Source organism: Abramis brama (genome assembly GCF_963993115.1).
Source record: "Abramis brama genome assembly, chromosome: 8".
Classification (NCBI taxonomy): Eukaryota; Metazoa; Chordata; class Actinopteri; order Cypriniformes; family Leuciscidae; genus Abramis; species Abramis brama.
In genome coordinates, this window is record NC_139970.1 from 29,747,885 (window position 1) to 29,764,677 (window position 16,793).

Here is a 16,793-nt window from a genome sequence, read left to right on the forward strand (position 1 = left end):
AAGCACATGTGTTTTCTGTTTTAACAATTTCATTTTTAAACATATAATGGAATAAATAGTTCATATTAAGGATTACATGTTTTTTCTGAGGCAAATAAGCACTTTTCACCTTTAAGTATTTTTTGTTTTGTGTCAAAATGCACGTATTAAGACACAACTTTATGGTTATACAAATACATGACTTTAGGGTTAAAAGTAATCCAGCTGCTGTAAACTAACAGGGGATTCGTACAACTAATTCATGCAAAATTTTGCTTACAATGTGAATATTTTATTTGAATAGTTTTATTTTGGATGGCACGTGGCGTTTAGGAAGTTAATTTGAAAGTGGGGCTATTTATAACAAGGAAAAACACACGGCCTGTTGACACAGCTGAGGTGAGGTTTTCAGCATTTTCCAGCCTTCCTCTCACTCTCAACGAGCAAATAGCCATACAGGCGGACGATTATCACGTGGCTGTAAAGTGATTTTAGGATTAAGAAAAATATATAAACAGGTATCCATCAAAATAGCCTAATCTAATAAAATAACAATCACCTAAACAATTTAGCATAATGGATTTAATATATATGCCGTTCATCAGTGAAAACAGTCAGATATTGCCTGATTTCGTTATTATTATCGTTCTTTTAGTGGTGAATCAAAGCATCTTGACCAATTCCAAACACAATCAATCAATCTGCTGGTATTTCACCACGACTCGAGACGTAAAGTAATGAAAGTAAACATGAAAAATTGCGAAAAAAAGTTTAAAGCAATAAAATAATCTCTCTGCTAAAGAAAAGCATAATTCTCGGATTTCAACAACACAAATGAACAAATGAAAATGTAGAACAACGAATTAATTAATTCGACTAATTCATTTAGCCTATTAACCAAACAAGCTGCATGTATGAATGGCTAACGAATTTCTTCGTATCCTTTCAGTTAGGCTACTACTATAGTTTCAAAATGTGAAACTTACATTTTTCACAAACAATTTTCATGTATGAAAATACATAAATCCACCATCCCATCCATATCGTAAAGCTGCTTATTTAAAAACGCGGATTATGTGATTTAAATAGGCTATAGGCTACATTTTGTAAAATGGCTCACAGTTTATACATAACAGCTTTGTTACTTTTACAGCAATGTTACTATTTCATAATAAGGCTAAGATTATAATTGACAAAATTAATTAGATTTTATTATCACGGACGCCTCCGACTTTTTCATCAAGCGTGATAGGCTACCTTCACGATTACATTTTAGGCTACACGTACACTAAAACGCTAGTTCGTATTATAATCGCGAAAAAAAAAAAAAAAAATTACGACCAATTAGTGAAAATTATATGTTATCTGATAGATTGCGCTCTGTCTGACTCATCAAACCTCCTAATGTCAAAACACGATATTTTCATCGTGTCCATCGAAAATGAAAATTAACGACGATTGGTGGTCATTTTATGAAACGCATCTTTATAGGTTGCCCATCGTAGGCTACTAAAATAGCTATAAATTCAGATGGACCTCACGTAGTTTACATAAGCCACACATTAGAACAAGACAAGTTAGCGTGTGACTTTTAGTTGATGATGAGCGATAAGATTGCACGGCTCAACCCAGTTTAGACTGATGTGCTGGTGTATATGTGCATTTCCCTCCTGAGTGTGTGTTCATGTGTATGCAAGAATAAAACTAAAAACAAGTCCCCTGTAAAATGCCACTATTTTCTTTCCAGCTATGTTAATGTGCAAGATGGGTTTGCTGTTTGCTTAATTTTGCATGTGTGTGGGAGGAGGTAAGGCTCAGATGCAAAATAAGAATCGTTATTCTGATCTGCGCCTCCATCAACCAGTTTATAAAACAGAGCAACAAGTCAGATGTGGAGAACGCGTCTGAGCTGGAAATGTCACTGTGTGTGCATGCCTTGAAGTTTTTTCCAACCAGATTTCGTTGTCTGCCTCTTACAACACAAATGAAGTTTCTCAATAGGCTAATGGTGTCTGTGGAAGAAAGATAAATGAGCAGTGGATGAGAGGGAACAATCTACCTTCACTATTAGAGTATTTTATAGACAGATTATTGTTGTTAAATACATGTTAATCAGCATAATATTTTAGAATATTAAGAAATCATATGGTGTTAAAATTGTAATATATTTTTTCAAAACTAAACTGTGATGGGCCTTTTGATTAAAAATGATTGGAGCATTACATATATGACAACTGACTTTGCTATATAAAATAAACTTCTCTTTTCTTCTTCGATGGTTAATTTCTTGTACAGCTGGGATGTCCTGGAGTCCCTGCTCCCCCTCCACCATGTCCTTGCTCAGCAGACCTTGCTGACCTGAATACCACAGACTTATGGCAGAACAGGGGGGTCCCTGATTCTCAACCAACACATGAATGCACACCCATAGATTGTGTCAATGCATGTCTTGGTTAGTTATTTTAATGAGTGACAAAAGTGTAAAAAGACACATTTCCTTTGCTCTCACAATATAAACTGAGACATGAATCATTAGAAATGGTAAGCTGAGTCACATTCTGACCAAGTAGCCGACAGACTCTACGAATGTTCTAAAGAAAAGAGAGGAGAATCTGTAGCAGTCTCATGGACAGTTCTCAAACACATACTGTAACACACTTATTTATTGACATTATGTAAACCATATCTCTGTTCTATTTTTTTTGCATTTGGTCTATTTATTGTAAATTATTTTACTTGAACCATTTTCATTTAATTCCTGTGTCTAAAATATTGTAGGCTATGTTTGAGTTCTTTGATATTTTATTGAAATATGTAGCCAGTAAAGCTTTGTTTCAATGTGATTGAGAAGACGTGAGAATAAGATAATTATGATTTCTTCTAACGATGTCTAGAACTTTCCAGCAGATAATCAGCAGTGCTATTGGTGAATTCTGCCTGAGGGAGTTACATTATGCATTTTCAAGATACTGGCGCCATCTTGAGGTGACTTATAGAAACATCAATTTTGTATAGAGGTTGGCAGGCCTATGTTTAGTTTGAGTTTTGATCTTTTGTGCTGACATTTCTTGATTAAATTAAAAGTGTTGTCTATTGGCCATACATTTTTGAAACATTGATTAACCCTCATGTTGTTTTCAAGGCATTTTTGATCCGGGGATGATTTTCTTTCCCCCCGAAAACTTAGGCCACTGGCTTTACTCACCCAGCGTATCACTGCTTCCCCAATTTTTGTGGAAACAACAATTTTGCTCTTTTTTTTTGTGACCCCCTCTTTTTTGTCAATTTGTTGTCTTTCAGTTAGGACAGGTTTTGTATTTATTTTTTAAACTGACTGGCCTCATTGATCTGAGCTTATATTGGTCAAAAATGACCATCCATTGGGGAGACTGAAAATAAGAGAATCATTTAGTGTTAAGGAGCATGTTCATGTACACAGAAAACTATTTTGAGTATCAAAGGCTTTCTTTTTCATAGAGATTAACTTTATTTTCAGATCAATGAGGCCTATACAAATCAGTAAACAAAAAAAACAAAAAAAAAACAATACAAAACAAAACCGGTCCTAATTGAAAGAAAACAAGTTAAATATATATATATTTAAAGCAATTTTTTTTGTAGGCTAGTCATTTTTGCCTGGAAACACCACAAGTGTGACTTTGCCATTTTGTACAAAATAAAAGCATTTTAAAACAAACTTCCTGGTTTAACATTAAAGCACACTAGTGTGATAAACAGTGCAATCTTATCCAGATTTTGATGAATATTGACAAAAGTATCCACAAATAAAACATTTTCTCACTTAAAAACTGAGGTGCAAAAGATATGACCAATCAGTTCCAAAAATAAATACAAAACCTAGTTGTCCTAACTGAAACAAAACATGTTGACAAAAAAGATTGAATCCAATATTTGGTGAAAATATTGCATAACCAGCGATTTACAAGCAATTTTTATAAGGCGGTCATTTTTGACTGGGAATACAAAAGGTGGTAGGCTAAAGGGTTTTCACACAGGGTTAACATGTCACACCTCCTAACCTGCCTTTAAACAATGTAGAAACAAAATGTTTTCACTTTTTTGTTATTTTTTAATTTGATTTTGTTAAAATCATGACATTATATTGTCACTAATTTCTTTATTTATTAATTTAGTTGAAGTTTTCTCAACATTTATAAGACATTTTAAATTATAATAGTTTACACAGAAAAAACAGAAGGCTGCACCCAAAGTTAAACAGATTAATTTATGTTCTTTATACATAAACTATTTTTGTCTTCTGTTTTGTTTTGTTACCAAACGGTAAAATGATGCATAATATAATTTAGTCATTTTAAGGCTATAGATTACATAGATTGTAAATCAGTAGTTATGCGACAGACAGATGACTTTTAAATAAATAGCATATTACAAATTGCATATACAAAATATGTGAAGAATATCGAGAAATATCTTACAACTGTATTTTTAATGATGCGTAAAAATGTGCTACTATGTCTTTAAGGAATTCTGGAAGACTGTACCATTTTGAGAGAGGGGTGGCTGTGTAGACGCAATTTCAAATGAGGTGTTGTTCTGTCTTCACATTTGTTAGACATTTAGAAAAAAAAATTTTTTTACTTACTTTTGAGAAATCTATTATGTTGCACAGCCAGGCTATTATGTTATATTTATGAAACATAAATCTTGTATGTTTCACACACCTATTTGAACGGTACACAAATATTTGCCGCCATTTTTCTAGAGGCAGAACATCTACTCACTCACCGGCCTTGCGCGTTTACATTATACACATCAGAAAACCGTTTGTTACAGTTTAACGTTTTAACTCAATCCTTGAAATGACCACTAAAAAGAAACGCTCTGCGCACACCGACAACGACAGCTGGGTTGTCATTGCTCCAGGTACATTTACTAAATTTACACTGTGTTCCGTGCTACATACTTGTACTTTGAGAAAAGTTGTTTACATAGTTTTCAGTGCACATCTTTTTTTTCTGTGGCTTATAAAAAATGTTTTTAAGTGTGCATTATTAATGTAAACGTTGGCGTGAGTGTAAGTTACCTTTTTAGCCCACCTAAATCTACATGCAGTTCTGTTATGCAGTTGATAAATCCATATTTAATTGAGTTTTGTGGCATGTGCTGACCCTTCACTTTCAGATTCAGCACTGGACACAGGCAGATCCGAAGACAGTGATCCATCCTTCATCAAACTAAAGAATCCTGCTACAGGTGGCTTTTAGTGTTACAATAACAATTTAATCAACTGCAACTGACAGTTTAGTGGATATATACCTTTATTTAGTCATCCTGTCTATCAGCTAAATAAACTGAAACTGACTGACAGTTCTGTCATTGTGAGTGCAGGAAGTTCTTCGCTGTACCTATTTAGCTGTGGTGATATCAGTGTTTATGAAGTTAAAGCCTTTTCTGAAGACTTTCAATCTTGGTTTATTGGACAGACAGTGCAAAGAGGTAAGCTCACAGAAAGTGAACTATCCATTCAACATGTGATTGTACTAGTTGTCTAGTAAATTGCTGATGCCATTTAAGTGAACTAACAGCTCTTCTATTCCTGTGTGTCCTCAGATGGTAGACTGCTGTATGTGACTTCCATTGATCCTTTATTTCTGCTTTTGCCATACATTAGCAGTGTCGCCACCGAGGTAAACGATTAGTTGAAATGCAAATATGATAGTAAAAGTCAGTCTGTTGTTGTTCACATGAGCTTCACGAGTAATGCTAGCACTCTTCTCGTAGGGAAAGTTCCAACCGGTGAAGCAGATGGTGATGGATGAGGATTACCCTGGATGCACAAGACTTCTGCAATGCAAACAGGGAGTGGACTCCCTTCATCATGTGGCTGATGAGAAAGGTGTGCGAGTCTGTAGGCATGTATATAGTGCCAGATCATGTACAGATACAGTATGATGTCAAAATTTTGTGCCACATATATAAATGGAATCCTGTTTTTCAGAGGGTGGTGGTCAGAAGTTTCACAGATATAACCATGAGAAGACCTTGGAGTGGCTTAAGAAAAAGGTTCAAGCAATTTTGAACTTTTATGATATAAAACCCCATTTTGATTAGGGCTGTCACGGTTCCTCGATTAAATTCGAGTACTCGATTTAAATTTTTTTACCTGTGTTGAGTATCTGGCAAAATACAGTAAGTGGCGCATTTCACAGACGAGAATCCATGAACCGCATTATTAGACCGTTTTCTAAGGCTACACAATATAAAAACCATACTATAGCATAGTGCTAATTTTGAATTCACAAAGACTGTGATTCGGTTAAATAAATATATTTTAATATAGTATATATATATATATATATATATATATATATATATATATATATATATAAATATATGCTGTGGGTTTGGGTTGCTTATAACATTCATCTGAGAACGCAATGTGAGAGCGCCATTTTATCAGATTTGTAAGTTCAGCTAAAACAGGAGAATACATCAATATGTTTCTAAACATTTTTTTGCATGTTTTGATGTCCACATTCTTTTTCATGAAATTACAGTGGCTGTAGCATTTATAAGATGATTATTTTATTCTATAAAACCATATGTTCACTTGCTTTTGATACTTTATTTGAACCAAATATTATTGCCTCATTGTTATTATATATGTATTTAAGTCATTTTAAAGGCTTAGGTCTTTGCTTAGGTCTATTTTTATTACCACAAAAATATCTGATACTCGATTACTCCTCAAAATAATCGACTGATTACTCAGTTACCAAAATAATAATTTGTGACAGCCCTAATTTCAATAATAAGAATTTTCATCCTAACCTTAACCCTATTTGAAAAGAATTTTGAAAAATTCTTTCAGGTTCAGCGGACAGTAAGCACACTCAAAAAGAGCAACATATCTGTGGGTGGAGGAGTGAAGTCCAGCACATTTGTCAGAGTCAAACAGGAAGATGCTACTGAAGGTAAAAAAAGGATGAATAAATAGAGACGGATCATGCTTGTATGCATTGTGTTGCTAATATAATGGTATTTGTTATCCTTTTAGAGGACTACCTCCGTTACGCACATGGTCTCATATCAGAGTACATTAGTGAAGACCTGAGCAAAGATCTCCTCAAGTATTTGCAGTATGTACACATACATGTGTTTTCATGCACTCATCGTTCACATAACCTTACAAACTTGTCCTCTCAAACAGGTTATTGCCAGACTGTCATTCACATTTTTACCTTGTTATCCATAGTCACATTTAGTCTCTCATGTTACAAGGTTGCCAGAGATATCCAGCCCTAAAGAGACAGAGCCACCTTCCAAGGTAATCTTACTGCTTGAAATACCAAATATTTGCATGTTACCGCCATGCTTGAATTTTTATATTTAAATTACGTATGGTCTCGCTTTACTTTATTTTATGCAATGTTAACCATATCTGCTTGTAATTGTGTTGTGATTTGTTTTCTGATTTCCATTTCTTCTCAAACTCAGTCAGCTTTTGTCATTGCTTCAAGAAGCGTCATAAATGCTTTGTTTCTGAATGCAGTTAGTGGAATTGGTGTAGCAGTTCACTTTGATTCAAAAAGATCTTTTGGTGGCCTGGTTTTTCTGACTGCTGTCTTGCATTTGATAGAAACGGAAACTGTCAGATAAACCAGTAGAGGCTGGAGAAGATTACACCAAGTTCAACAGTGGCGATTTTGCACGAAAAGTGAGTTAGAATAACAAACAATGTGGTGATGGGATTAAAGATGCAAACATTGAAAGAAAATGAATGACGCACTACTGCTAAACTATCTTTTTCTCTCTGTCTATGCCTAAAAAAAATCATTCAGCAATTCATGCTTCAAATATTATTGGTTGTAAATGTATGTTTTCTGATTAATTTTAGCTACTGTACTACAGTTTTGATAATTGTAACATTTTAAATATGGTCTATGTTATCTCAGCCACCAAAGAAGATGACTGCAGCTCAGAAGAGTCTTGCCAAAGTAGACAAAACTGGGATGAAGAGCATGGCAGCGTTCTTCAGTCCCAAAGTCAAACAAGAGAAGAACTGAGTGTTAGTGTGAGTGTCAAAAATTTTTTGTTAATAAAGTTAATAGAAAATAAATTCTGCTCCATTTAATTTTTTTTGGCTTCTCACCATGTGCTGTGATATACAATATGATATATATGATAATGATATACAATACAGTTCAAAAGTTTGTGGTCGGTAAGATTTGTTTATGTATTTGAAAGTCTCTTATCCTCACCAAGACTGTTTATTTGATTGGAAAAAAATAAAGTAAACCGTAATATAGTGAAAAAAGTATTACAATTTAAAACAACTGTTCTACATTTTAATATATTTTAAAATGTAATTTATTACTGTAATGCAAATCTGAATTTTTAGCAGCCATTACTCCAGTCTTCAGTGTCACATGATCCTTATAATATGCTGATTTGCTGCTAAAGAAACATTTTTTTTCATATTCTCAGTGTTGAAAACAGTTGTGCTGCTAAATATTTTTTTTATGAATAAAAAGTTCAAAATAACAGCATTTATTTGAAATGGCAATTTGTTGTAATAATGTAACCTTTATTGTCACTTTTGATCAATTTAATACAATTCTAAATATAGCATTAAATTATTAAAATAAAAAAAAATCTTACTAACCCCAGATATTTAAACAGTAGTGTATGTAATGTAATATAACACATTCTTCTTTGGCCCATAATGTAGGATAACTTCAGCTGTATGTCGTTAACTTCCTTCAACTTTATTCTCTGTTATTGATAAACACTCATTGCACCTGTTGTGGTGTTTTGAGCTTAGTTTTTATAGTCTGAAAGGGTAATACCCGATTCCTGCTTCCTTTTTTCAAAAAAAGAAACCTGACCTATTTAGCCCTAGATTCAAACACGTGCGTCTAGTTCCTCTTTATAGGTTTTAATGCTAAAAAAAACAGTCTCAATAGTAGAAACTTAAACTAGTTCATGTAGTTAAAACGATTTAGCATTCTTTTCCGGGTAATTGATATACTTGTAGATAATCACAAACCATCATAAACAATCATAAAAAAAAACGTACAAACCTACCAACGAAAAGCACCTACTACTAGTTTGAGGGATGTCATACAAAGAAAGACTGCAGTAAAAAAAGTTTTACTGTTAATGTTGTCGTAGTTGTCAAATTGTTTTAGTTTTGCGTTTGGCTAATAAAGTCTTCTCACCTATCGTAACTAGGCAGTAAATAGCTGGCCCCCTGGCCTTGATGTGTTTTGGATCATTCATACGTCTGGTTATCTGACTGGTTCATCAGATAGGTGATCCTCAGATCTGAGATATAGTGATAAGGAAATTCCAGTTGCTCTGTCTGGAATCAGTGCGTAGGATGATTGTTCCACGTCAAGCAGAATGCTTATGCTCTGCTGATTGCCTTAAGCGTTTGCTATGGAGAGCTACTGAAAAAGAGATTCTAATCTGCTGTGGATTATTTATGAAGCTTGGGCAGTGAGTAAGCACTGACATGTCACAGAGCTCACGTCCTCTACCAGGCCCAACTTCTTGATCACACAACAGTGAGCATTCAGTTGTCCTCTGGGCACAAACAGTGGAATAACAGTGTTGATTAAGCAGCTAGTCTTTCTTCTTGAGCTTGGGTTTGAAGCGCAGAGTCTGAAAGGCACTCTCTACCACTTTTGGCAGGTGGATAGGGTTTCGTTGCAGACATCTCCTGCTGCCTGTGCTTCCCATGTGTCCCTTCCGCTGGGCTGCTTGCCCGTGACTGATATCTGAATTCTTGGGCTGTGACTCCGTCATGGAGATTCGACGAGGGTCCCGAAGCACCCAGTTTGAGTGAAGGTCATGCTCACTGGTACTGGTTGCCACTAGAAAACATTAAAATTGGAGGAGGGATAGAATCAAACATGAAACAATAAAAAAATATATATATAAAAAACATTGGCTGAACCATTAAGGGAAAAAACCAAACGTTCATTTTTTAATGTTTCCTGAAGGTTCACAAAGTACAATATAAAAGTAAAATATACTTTCTAGTAAGATCTATAAAGTACAACATCCCGCAACTCCATCTTCCATGCTGCCTTTAGAGTACTTTGGAGTATTCTAGAATTTGAATGTAAAGACAGTCTTATGTAAAGTTCCATACACACCTATGAAGTCCACATCTGCATGCCCGTTGTCCACATGTGGTTTTCGACTGGGTTCTGGGTCACAGCTTGCAATGACTGCATCAAAGAACTGGAGAGTGTCTTCCTCATTTGGGATTGGTGGAGCAGAAGGTTCAGGCCGTGAAGTCTTTGAAATACAAAAGATGATGTGTGTATTATGATAAGTTGCATTGCTGATTCAAACAGTATTTCCTTAGCATCGGTTTCATCAAGGTTGTTGTTATTCTTGGAACTACTGATAAAGGATCAAACTAAAACTACTGTACCTCCTTAAAATTAAAAGCCTGTTCACACAATCCCACTTTTCAAACTGAATTATCAAAGATTTTCCTTACAAAATTAAACCCATAGCATTCACAAAAATTTTAGGGAACTGCAAAGCAGGAGCAACATTCTCCTAATCCCTAGTGAAATATTCGGAATATTAAACCTTCTCATGGTTATATTATGAATATCTTTAACTAAATAATGCAAACTAAGATTGAACTTTAAAAAAAAAATGCATCTTCATATTTTAACGCAGATGAAAAAATTATGGCCCTTTAATAGGCTATAGATTTCACAACTTACCTTACTTTGCCCTTTAATAATGTTCACTACTTCTTCCGTAAGGCTTAAACATACTCAACATACAGTATAAACCTTGCCATGTTGCATCTCACCTGTGCAGCTCTGTTTTGCGGTGGCCGAGGTGCAGGGTTCTTCTTGCGGGACACGGTCTCTTTCCGCTCGCTGTTGTTGAGGTCATTGATGCTCTTGGTGTACTGACGCCTGAGCGCGACCAGTTCCTGTAAGTACTCTAAGCAGTTCTGGTTCTGGGAATAGAGCCATACTCGGTCCTCTCGACTCTGGTAGTAGTAAAGGGCCGTGCTGGAATGGACACTCACGGCGCTCACGCTCCTCTTCAGTGTGGAGTCCTGCTGCGCGCGACTGCTCTCCCCGACCACGAGCATCGACGTGCTCCGGACCAGTTTCACGGTGCACGCGCTGTGGTAATCCTCATTAGACCTGAACCTGTCCCGTGAGCGAGGCCCAAGATGGTTCGGACGGAAAACTGCGTTGATTTTCTTAAACATCACAGTCGGTGTCCGGGTGCTGTCGTTTAGTGGTTAAAAATCCGGGCTGACGACTGAAAGGATGCTGGTTCAAACCACACGAGGGTTCTATCATCATTGTGCCCCTGATCAAGACACTTTATACTGTTAGTAGCGTAAAATTAGTAAAAATAAATGACTTATTATCTTGCTTTAGTAATCGGGTTCTATATAATGATTTTACTGATGACAGTCAGCCTGTTCTGTTTCTCCACATCCCTCTCCACTTAGCACCATGCGCGAAAACTTACTTTATGTCTTCTTCATGAAATTCAGATCCAAGAGTTTGTTGGTTGATCTTGTCCATGGTGCTGAACTCCTGTTTTGAGCCAAACGCATAAAGGACACATTACAGGCGATGGTGATGACCATTTCTCAGCCGTAAAGAAGACATGGTAGGTTTCTAACACAGCCATGGCAACGGCGCGCTTGTAACTCTACACTAACAAATTAATAATGAACCAAGCTTGGACATATTGGGCTACACACATGTGCTGGCCATCACAGTTAGCCCTATGATGCGTTGGATTACATTAGATACATTTTCTTATGCATAAATTATTATCACAATGTATGTGTGTTCACTTAATTTTTAGGACGTTGCGGGTGAAGTGTTATCATAATGTAAATCGCCAATAAAAGATCTACTAAATTACAGTTTGATATTATTTTCTATTTACTTTCCTTCTAAATATCCTATAAATCGGAACATTTAACATTGACTATGTAACTGAATATATATTTTATATATATTATAGCCTATATCAGAGCGCAAACACCATAGCACACCTGCAGGTGATAGGTGCGTGGGGAAAAAAAGACCATGTAGGTCAAGTTGTTTTTTATATATATTATATATAAAATGAAAAATAAACTTGTATTTGACCCACATAAGGAAAGTAGGGGTATTAATACAAACTTCTTTTTAATATAAAAAAGAACCCAATTTCTACCCAATTCAAGGTTCCCATGCTGAATGTTAGTTTTGATATGATGGAAACAACAAAAGAACGTGTTGTGTTTCCTGACAATCTGCAAAAAAGAAAAAAGAAAAAGATTTGGCAATACCATCACATTTTTGCAAAATGACCATGTGGATACATCTGAGATAGTCTATATGTCTCAGATAAATTATCAAAACTTGTTTAATTTTTTTTAAAAATTATAATCAATTGTAAAAAACAAACAAAAACAAAATCAAGTTATGACAACATGTGTTTTTGCATTACTTTAACTCATCAATATAAGTTAAGCAATTTTAAACTTTTTTTTATAAGTTAGTTAAACAAGATTCAACTCATTTGTTTTAAGTCATTTTAATGTAATTTAAGTTGAAATGACTTAAACATCCAAGGTGATTGTACCTTTAAAACTTAAGGCAGCAACTCTTTTTTTTTTTTTAACAGTGTGGTGCTTGGGAAGATCCGTGTGTTCATATTCAACTAATGAGTCAAACACTTGAGCTAGAGCCACTACGACGGGGCGGCTAAAGTTTCTGGTGAGGTATTAGGTGGATTCTGGGAGCTGTCTGGTCACCATAGAGAGAGTTTATTATTTTTTCCCCTAGGTTATATATTATATAGTCATCATTTTAGTTGTTTATTTTTTAGCCCTTTCTCTGACTCTTTTAATTAAATGGGTTGTTTAAAAAAATATTAACACCTTAGCATACAGTTGGTATAGACTGCACCTTATTCTGATCAAGACTGGAAACAACATGTACAGCTACCAGGTTTTTTTTTTTTTTTTTTTTTTTGCTTTTTACATGCTGTTTTTGGGTGGGTTGTTTGAAACACTGTAAAAAAAAAAAACATCCCCAAGTCAAAAATTTCTAGTGACTGGTTACATCTAAATTTTTCAATTAGTCTGACGTATTATTTCTCATTGAGCCAATGTTAACAGACTATTGCAACAAGAATTGCACTTGGGCCAATTAAAAAATTTAGATGTGACCAGTCACTGGAAAATGGAGAGGTTAGATTTTTTTTACAGTGAATAGATTAAAGCACAATAGTAAACTAATATGCAAAAAACAATTCATTCAATGGCATGGCACTCTAAGGTCGCTATTATAATGGCAGAAAATTTGACTGACTTTGTGATCAGAATTTCTGTCTGTCTAAAAGTAATACGTAGGCTACTGATTAATTCACAGACATTACTCTAAAAACAACTAAAAAAACATATTTTTGTGCCTTATATGTTAAGTGCATACTGTGAGAATATTGTGAGAAATAGCCGAATGCATAAAACCTAAACACAGTATAGAAATGTGTTGAGTTTGTGCTTGTTCATTTGTTTGTTGGTTGATCAGGTAATCTTTCTTTTTACCACAGATAGACAGATGATCACATGAATAATGAATGTAGGTGATGCAGCATTTTGTCACCAACCCTTTCGCAGATTAACTAGTGCTAGAGGTGTGCTCAGTCTACACATGCCATGTCTACAAGTGGTTTCAATTACACTGGAATTGGATTATTTGGTTTCAGTGAGGAAATGAAGATTAACTGTTACATAAGAATCCAAATAGCAGCAGGTGCAAACACTGATGTTAGAAGAAATAGGCATTAGTTTTAATTCTAATGAAACTGCATATAACAGCTGCATGAAGTGTGAGAGTTTAAGAGAAAAAAATGACAGATTACAACAATGTGCCAATAAATACCCACAACAGGACCATGGTCATCTCTTATTAGCACATAGTTTTTTTTATTCACCAGAAAAAAAATATATAACTGCTATAGCTTTTATGTTTATATATATTTAAAGTTAATATACTCTCCATTAGGGAAATTACCCACGACCCCCTCTTTCTAAAATAGGAAAATCTAGGGGGAACACAGCAGAGACAATTGGGTGTGCTCGTCTGAGATGCTGTGGCACTTTCACTTCCTCCCTTACTGGAGCATAAAACTGAAGAACTATAGCACGACTTCCACTTACAATGAAATAAAACCATATACAGCACAGCAGTGCTTAAATACTGCAGAGACTCGGAGACAGAACCACACAGAACCACCTCAGCTCAATAGCCAGAGATTCTTCAGTAGAAAAAAAAAGGTAAGCTTTAAGGAACTTTCTATCTAGGGTAATCTGGGTGATGTGAGGAGGACAATAATATTACATTGTTGGGGTCTCAAACTACTGGCCCATGGGCCACATTTGACTTTGATAATTCATATGTCCCCTCAAATGTTAATAATTTATCCTTAAATATATTTATATAAAGTCATTTATTTAGTTTTATTTTGTATTGTGTTTTAATTACATTTATTTTTATTCATTTTTTAAATATGCACTAGTACTGTTCAAAAGTTTGGGATCTGTAAGATTTTTTTATGTTTTAGAAACAAATATCTTGCTCACCAAGACTGCATTTATTTGATCGTATAAATACATTTTGAAATATTATTACAATTTATGTAATAATACTGTTTTCAACTGTTTTCTATTTTAATGTTTTAAAATGCGGTTTATTTCTGTGATGTCAAAACTGATTTGTGTGGTGATTGGTGCAGTGATCCATTTTATTTCATGAATCATCGATGAATAGAAAGCTCAAAAGAACAGCATTTATTTAAGAAAAGTTTTTTTTGTAACAATGTAAAAGTCTTTACTGTCATATCAATTTAATGCATACTTGCTCAATAAAAGTATGAATTTATTTATTTCTTTACTGACCCCCAAACAACTCTAGATCATTTGAGTTTGAGACTCCTTTTCTAAACGGTTTAGTGTGAACTGAAGTCCACTTTAACTTCTGTGTATGTATGCTGTAGATGCTGTGTGAGGGTAAGCTGTGGTGTTTGGTGTTCGAAGCTGAACCTGAGTGTGTAAATCCTCCTACATGTGACACGGTCACAGCACCATCATCGTCTCCGCTGACTTATCCCCTCTCAGCGCAAACCCCTGTCCTCTCACCTCTAGAGACTCACACTAATACGACCCGGACAAAGACCCAGCAGCTTTCGTCTACCGCCCCTGCGACAGGACGGCAACCCGCCCTAAGTGTGGACATCCCCAGGCAGGCAGACACCATAGAAGCAGAGGCATTTTTAGTGCCTTCGAGCTGCCACAGCATCTGTCAGCATTACAACGATTTACACATTGCTGGTGGTCAGGTGCTGCCGCTCAGCCCCAGTGCAGGGGACGTACAGGGCAATCACATTCAGGACCCCCAGGCTGGGCCCTTTCTTCTGTCTGGAGATGTCCCCTCACCCTCCCTCCTGCCTCCTCTTGTCCACGAGTACAGGAGCTCGAGGCGCTGGAGAGAAGAAAGCGGGCGTGAACGGCCCTCTCTTCTGCAGTTCGGCCGGCCCCTCTCTAACTCACAGCTCAACGGCTACCTGGAACAGAAGCTTCTGGAGCTGTACAGAGAGTACCTGACCGAGGGACCCACGGCGACAAGGCCGGTCATGGCCTCTGAGCTACTGCAGACCAGCCTGGACCAAATGACCCTCCAGCTGAGCCGTGAACAGAACATGGAGACGGCACGGGCCAAAGACATGCTGCTCAGCTGCCTGCTGAAAGTCACCAGCAGTTATCAGTCCAGCGAGATCAGCACCCCTCTACTGCAGATCTCCACTGAGACAAAGTGAGTTGGATACGAGGCAGAAGTGGGAAAAGAAACATTGTGGCAGTAAGACCAAGGAGATGGACTTTCATATAACGTGCAACAACTATAGTAGCTATAGCTATAGCTATAGTAATCCTAAATTACGACCCCAGTTGATGAACCCACTGACTGTAATCAAGCTGTGCAGCATAATGTAAACGCATTGTGAAACTTGCTGTTTGTTTGATGAACAAAAACATGTAATGGGTAATAGAACATATTGAGAAACTCTCTACTGCCACCTACTGCACAAATTTGGCTTTGAAATAATTATTTACATTTATATTTCCATGCCTTGATTGTATCAGCATTTTGGGGACAACTGCACCTAGTTACACAAAATACCACCTTTTACACTCTTGCATTTAAAAGGTCAAAGTAATATTAAATATATAAATACCTACTAATAGTCTTAGAATCAAGAGGTCACTGGGCATTTCTTTTATGCAAGGAATAATTGACTCTGGGCTGTTGAATTATTAGAAAAAGCGGAGTAGCCGTTAAACATCGGGTGTGCATTATTTTTCTAATAATTCAACTGGCCGGAGTCAATTATTCTGCTTATATGGTTACCACACCTCAAAACTTTGTTCAGATGATGTATTTCAAGACATTTGTCAGGTTTTTGTCAATGTCAGTGTAATAGCGCCGTTATTACACCGTTCGTGAGAAATATCGTGCAAATTTTAAGTTGTTAAACTATTTTACTGATAAAATTGCCAGAGCAGCACTGACAACATTTCTGTGTGAGTGTGTGTCCGTACTGAATGTGCGTGCGTTTGAGAGGAAGAGAGAGCAGGAGAGCTTTTCCATAATAAATAATAATAAATGCATAATAAAACGAGATTATGTTTACAATGTTTATTTGCTTGGTCAGTGTCCTTGTAGTTTTTTTTTTTTTTTTGCTTTTATAGGCTGAAAAACCTTTGAAATAACTAA

General features: G+C 35.9%; 3 protein-coding genes across 3 annotated transcripts; 2 read left to right on the plus strand and 1 right to left on the minus strand.

Moving 5' to 3' along the window:
• Nucleotides 1-4,500: 4,500 nt before the first annotated feature.
• Nucleotides 4,501-8,080, plus strand: rnaseh2b (ribonuclease H2, subunit B). The gene is made up of 11 exons (XM_084123479.1): nucleotides 4,501-4,884; nucleotides 5,143-5,214; nucleotides 5,350-5,457; nucleotides 5,572-5,648; nucleotides 5,743-5,857; nucleotides 5,960-6,024; nucleotides 6,833-6,935; nucleotides 7,019-7,100; nucleotides 7,243-7,288; nucleotides 7,601-7,678; nucleotides 7,917-8,080. The coding sequence occupies exons 1-11, from the start codon at nucleotides 4,821-4,823 to the stop codon at nucleotides 8,025-8,027; spliced, it is 921 nt and encodes a 306-aa protein (XP_083979605.1). The 5' UTR covers nucleotides 4,501-4,820; the 3' UTR covers nucleotides 8,028-8,080.
• Nucleotides 8,081-8,987: 907 nt separating this feature from the next.
• c9h13orf42 (chromosome 9 C13orf42 homolog) lies at nucleotides 8,988-12,040 on the minus strand. The gene is made up of 3 exons (XM_084123482.1): nucleotides 10,805-12,040; nucleotides 10,125-10,269; nucleotides 8,988-9,839 (listed from the first exon to the last, which is right to left on the minus strand). The coding sequence occupies exons 1-3, from the start codon at nucleotides 11,216-11,218 to the stop codon at nucleotides 9,589-9,591; spliced, it is 810 nt and encodes a 269-aa protein (XP_083979608.1). The 5' UTR covers nucleotides 11,219-12,040; the 3' UTR covers nucleotides 8,988-9,588.
• Nucleotides 12,041-14,095: 2,055 nt separating this feature from the next.
• Nucleotides 14,096-16,716, plus strand: LOC311089046 (TLR adapter interacting with SLC15A4 on the lysosome). Its single transcript, XM_084123481.1, has 2 exons — nucleotides 14,096-14,299; nucleotides 15,019-16,716. The coding sequence occupies exons 1-2, from the start codon at nucleotides 14,111-14,113 to the stop codon at nucleotides 15,835-15,837; spliced, it is 1,008 nt and encodes a 335-aa protein (XP_083979607.1). The 5' UTR covers nucleotides 14,096-14,110; the 3' UTR covers nucleotides 15,838-16,716.
• The last annotated feature ends 77 nt before the right edge of the window (nucleotides 16,717-16,793 follow it).

Coding starts and splice junctions, on each gene's coding strand:
- rnaseh2b (XM_084123479.1), top strand. CDS start 4,821: ATGACCACTAAAAAGAAACGCTCTGCGCACACCGACAACGACAGCTGG. Junction 6,936..7,018: donor ACAGGAAGATGCTACTGAAG/GTAAAAAAAGGA, acceptor TTATCCTTTTAG/AGGACTACCTCCGTTACGCA. Junction 7,101..7,242: donor GATCTCCTCAAGTATTTGCA/GTATGTACACAT, acceptor TCATGTTACAAG/GTTGCCAGAGATATCCAGCC.
- c9h13orf42 (XM_084123482.1), bottom strand. CDS start 11,218: ATGTTTAAGAAAATCAACGCAGTTTTCCGTCCGAACCATCTTGGGCCT. Junction 10,270..10,804: donor CGCAAAACAGAGCTGCACAG/GTGAGATGCAAC, acceptor TGTATTTCAAAG/ACTTCACGGCCTGAACCTTC. Junction 9,840..10,124: donor TGCAGATGTGGACTTCATAG/GTGTGTATGGAA, acceptor AATGTTTTCTAG/TGGCAACCAGTACCAGTGAG.
- LOC311089046 (XM_084123481.1), top strand. CDS start 14,111: ATGCTGTGGCACTTTCACTTCCTCCCTTACTGGAGCATAAAACTGAAG. Junction 14,300..15,018: donor TCTTCAGTAGAAAAAAAAAG/GTAAGCTTTAAG, acceptor TGTATGCTGTAG/ATGCTGTGTGAGGGTAAGCT.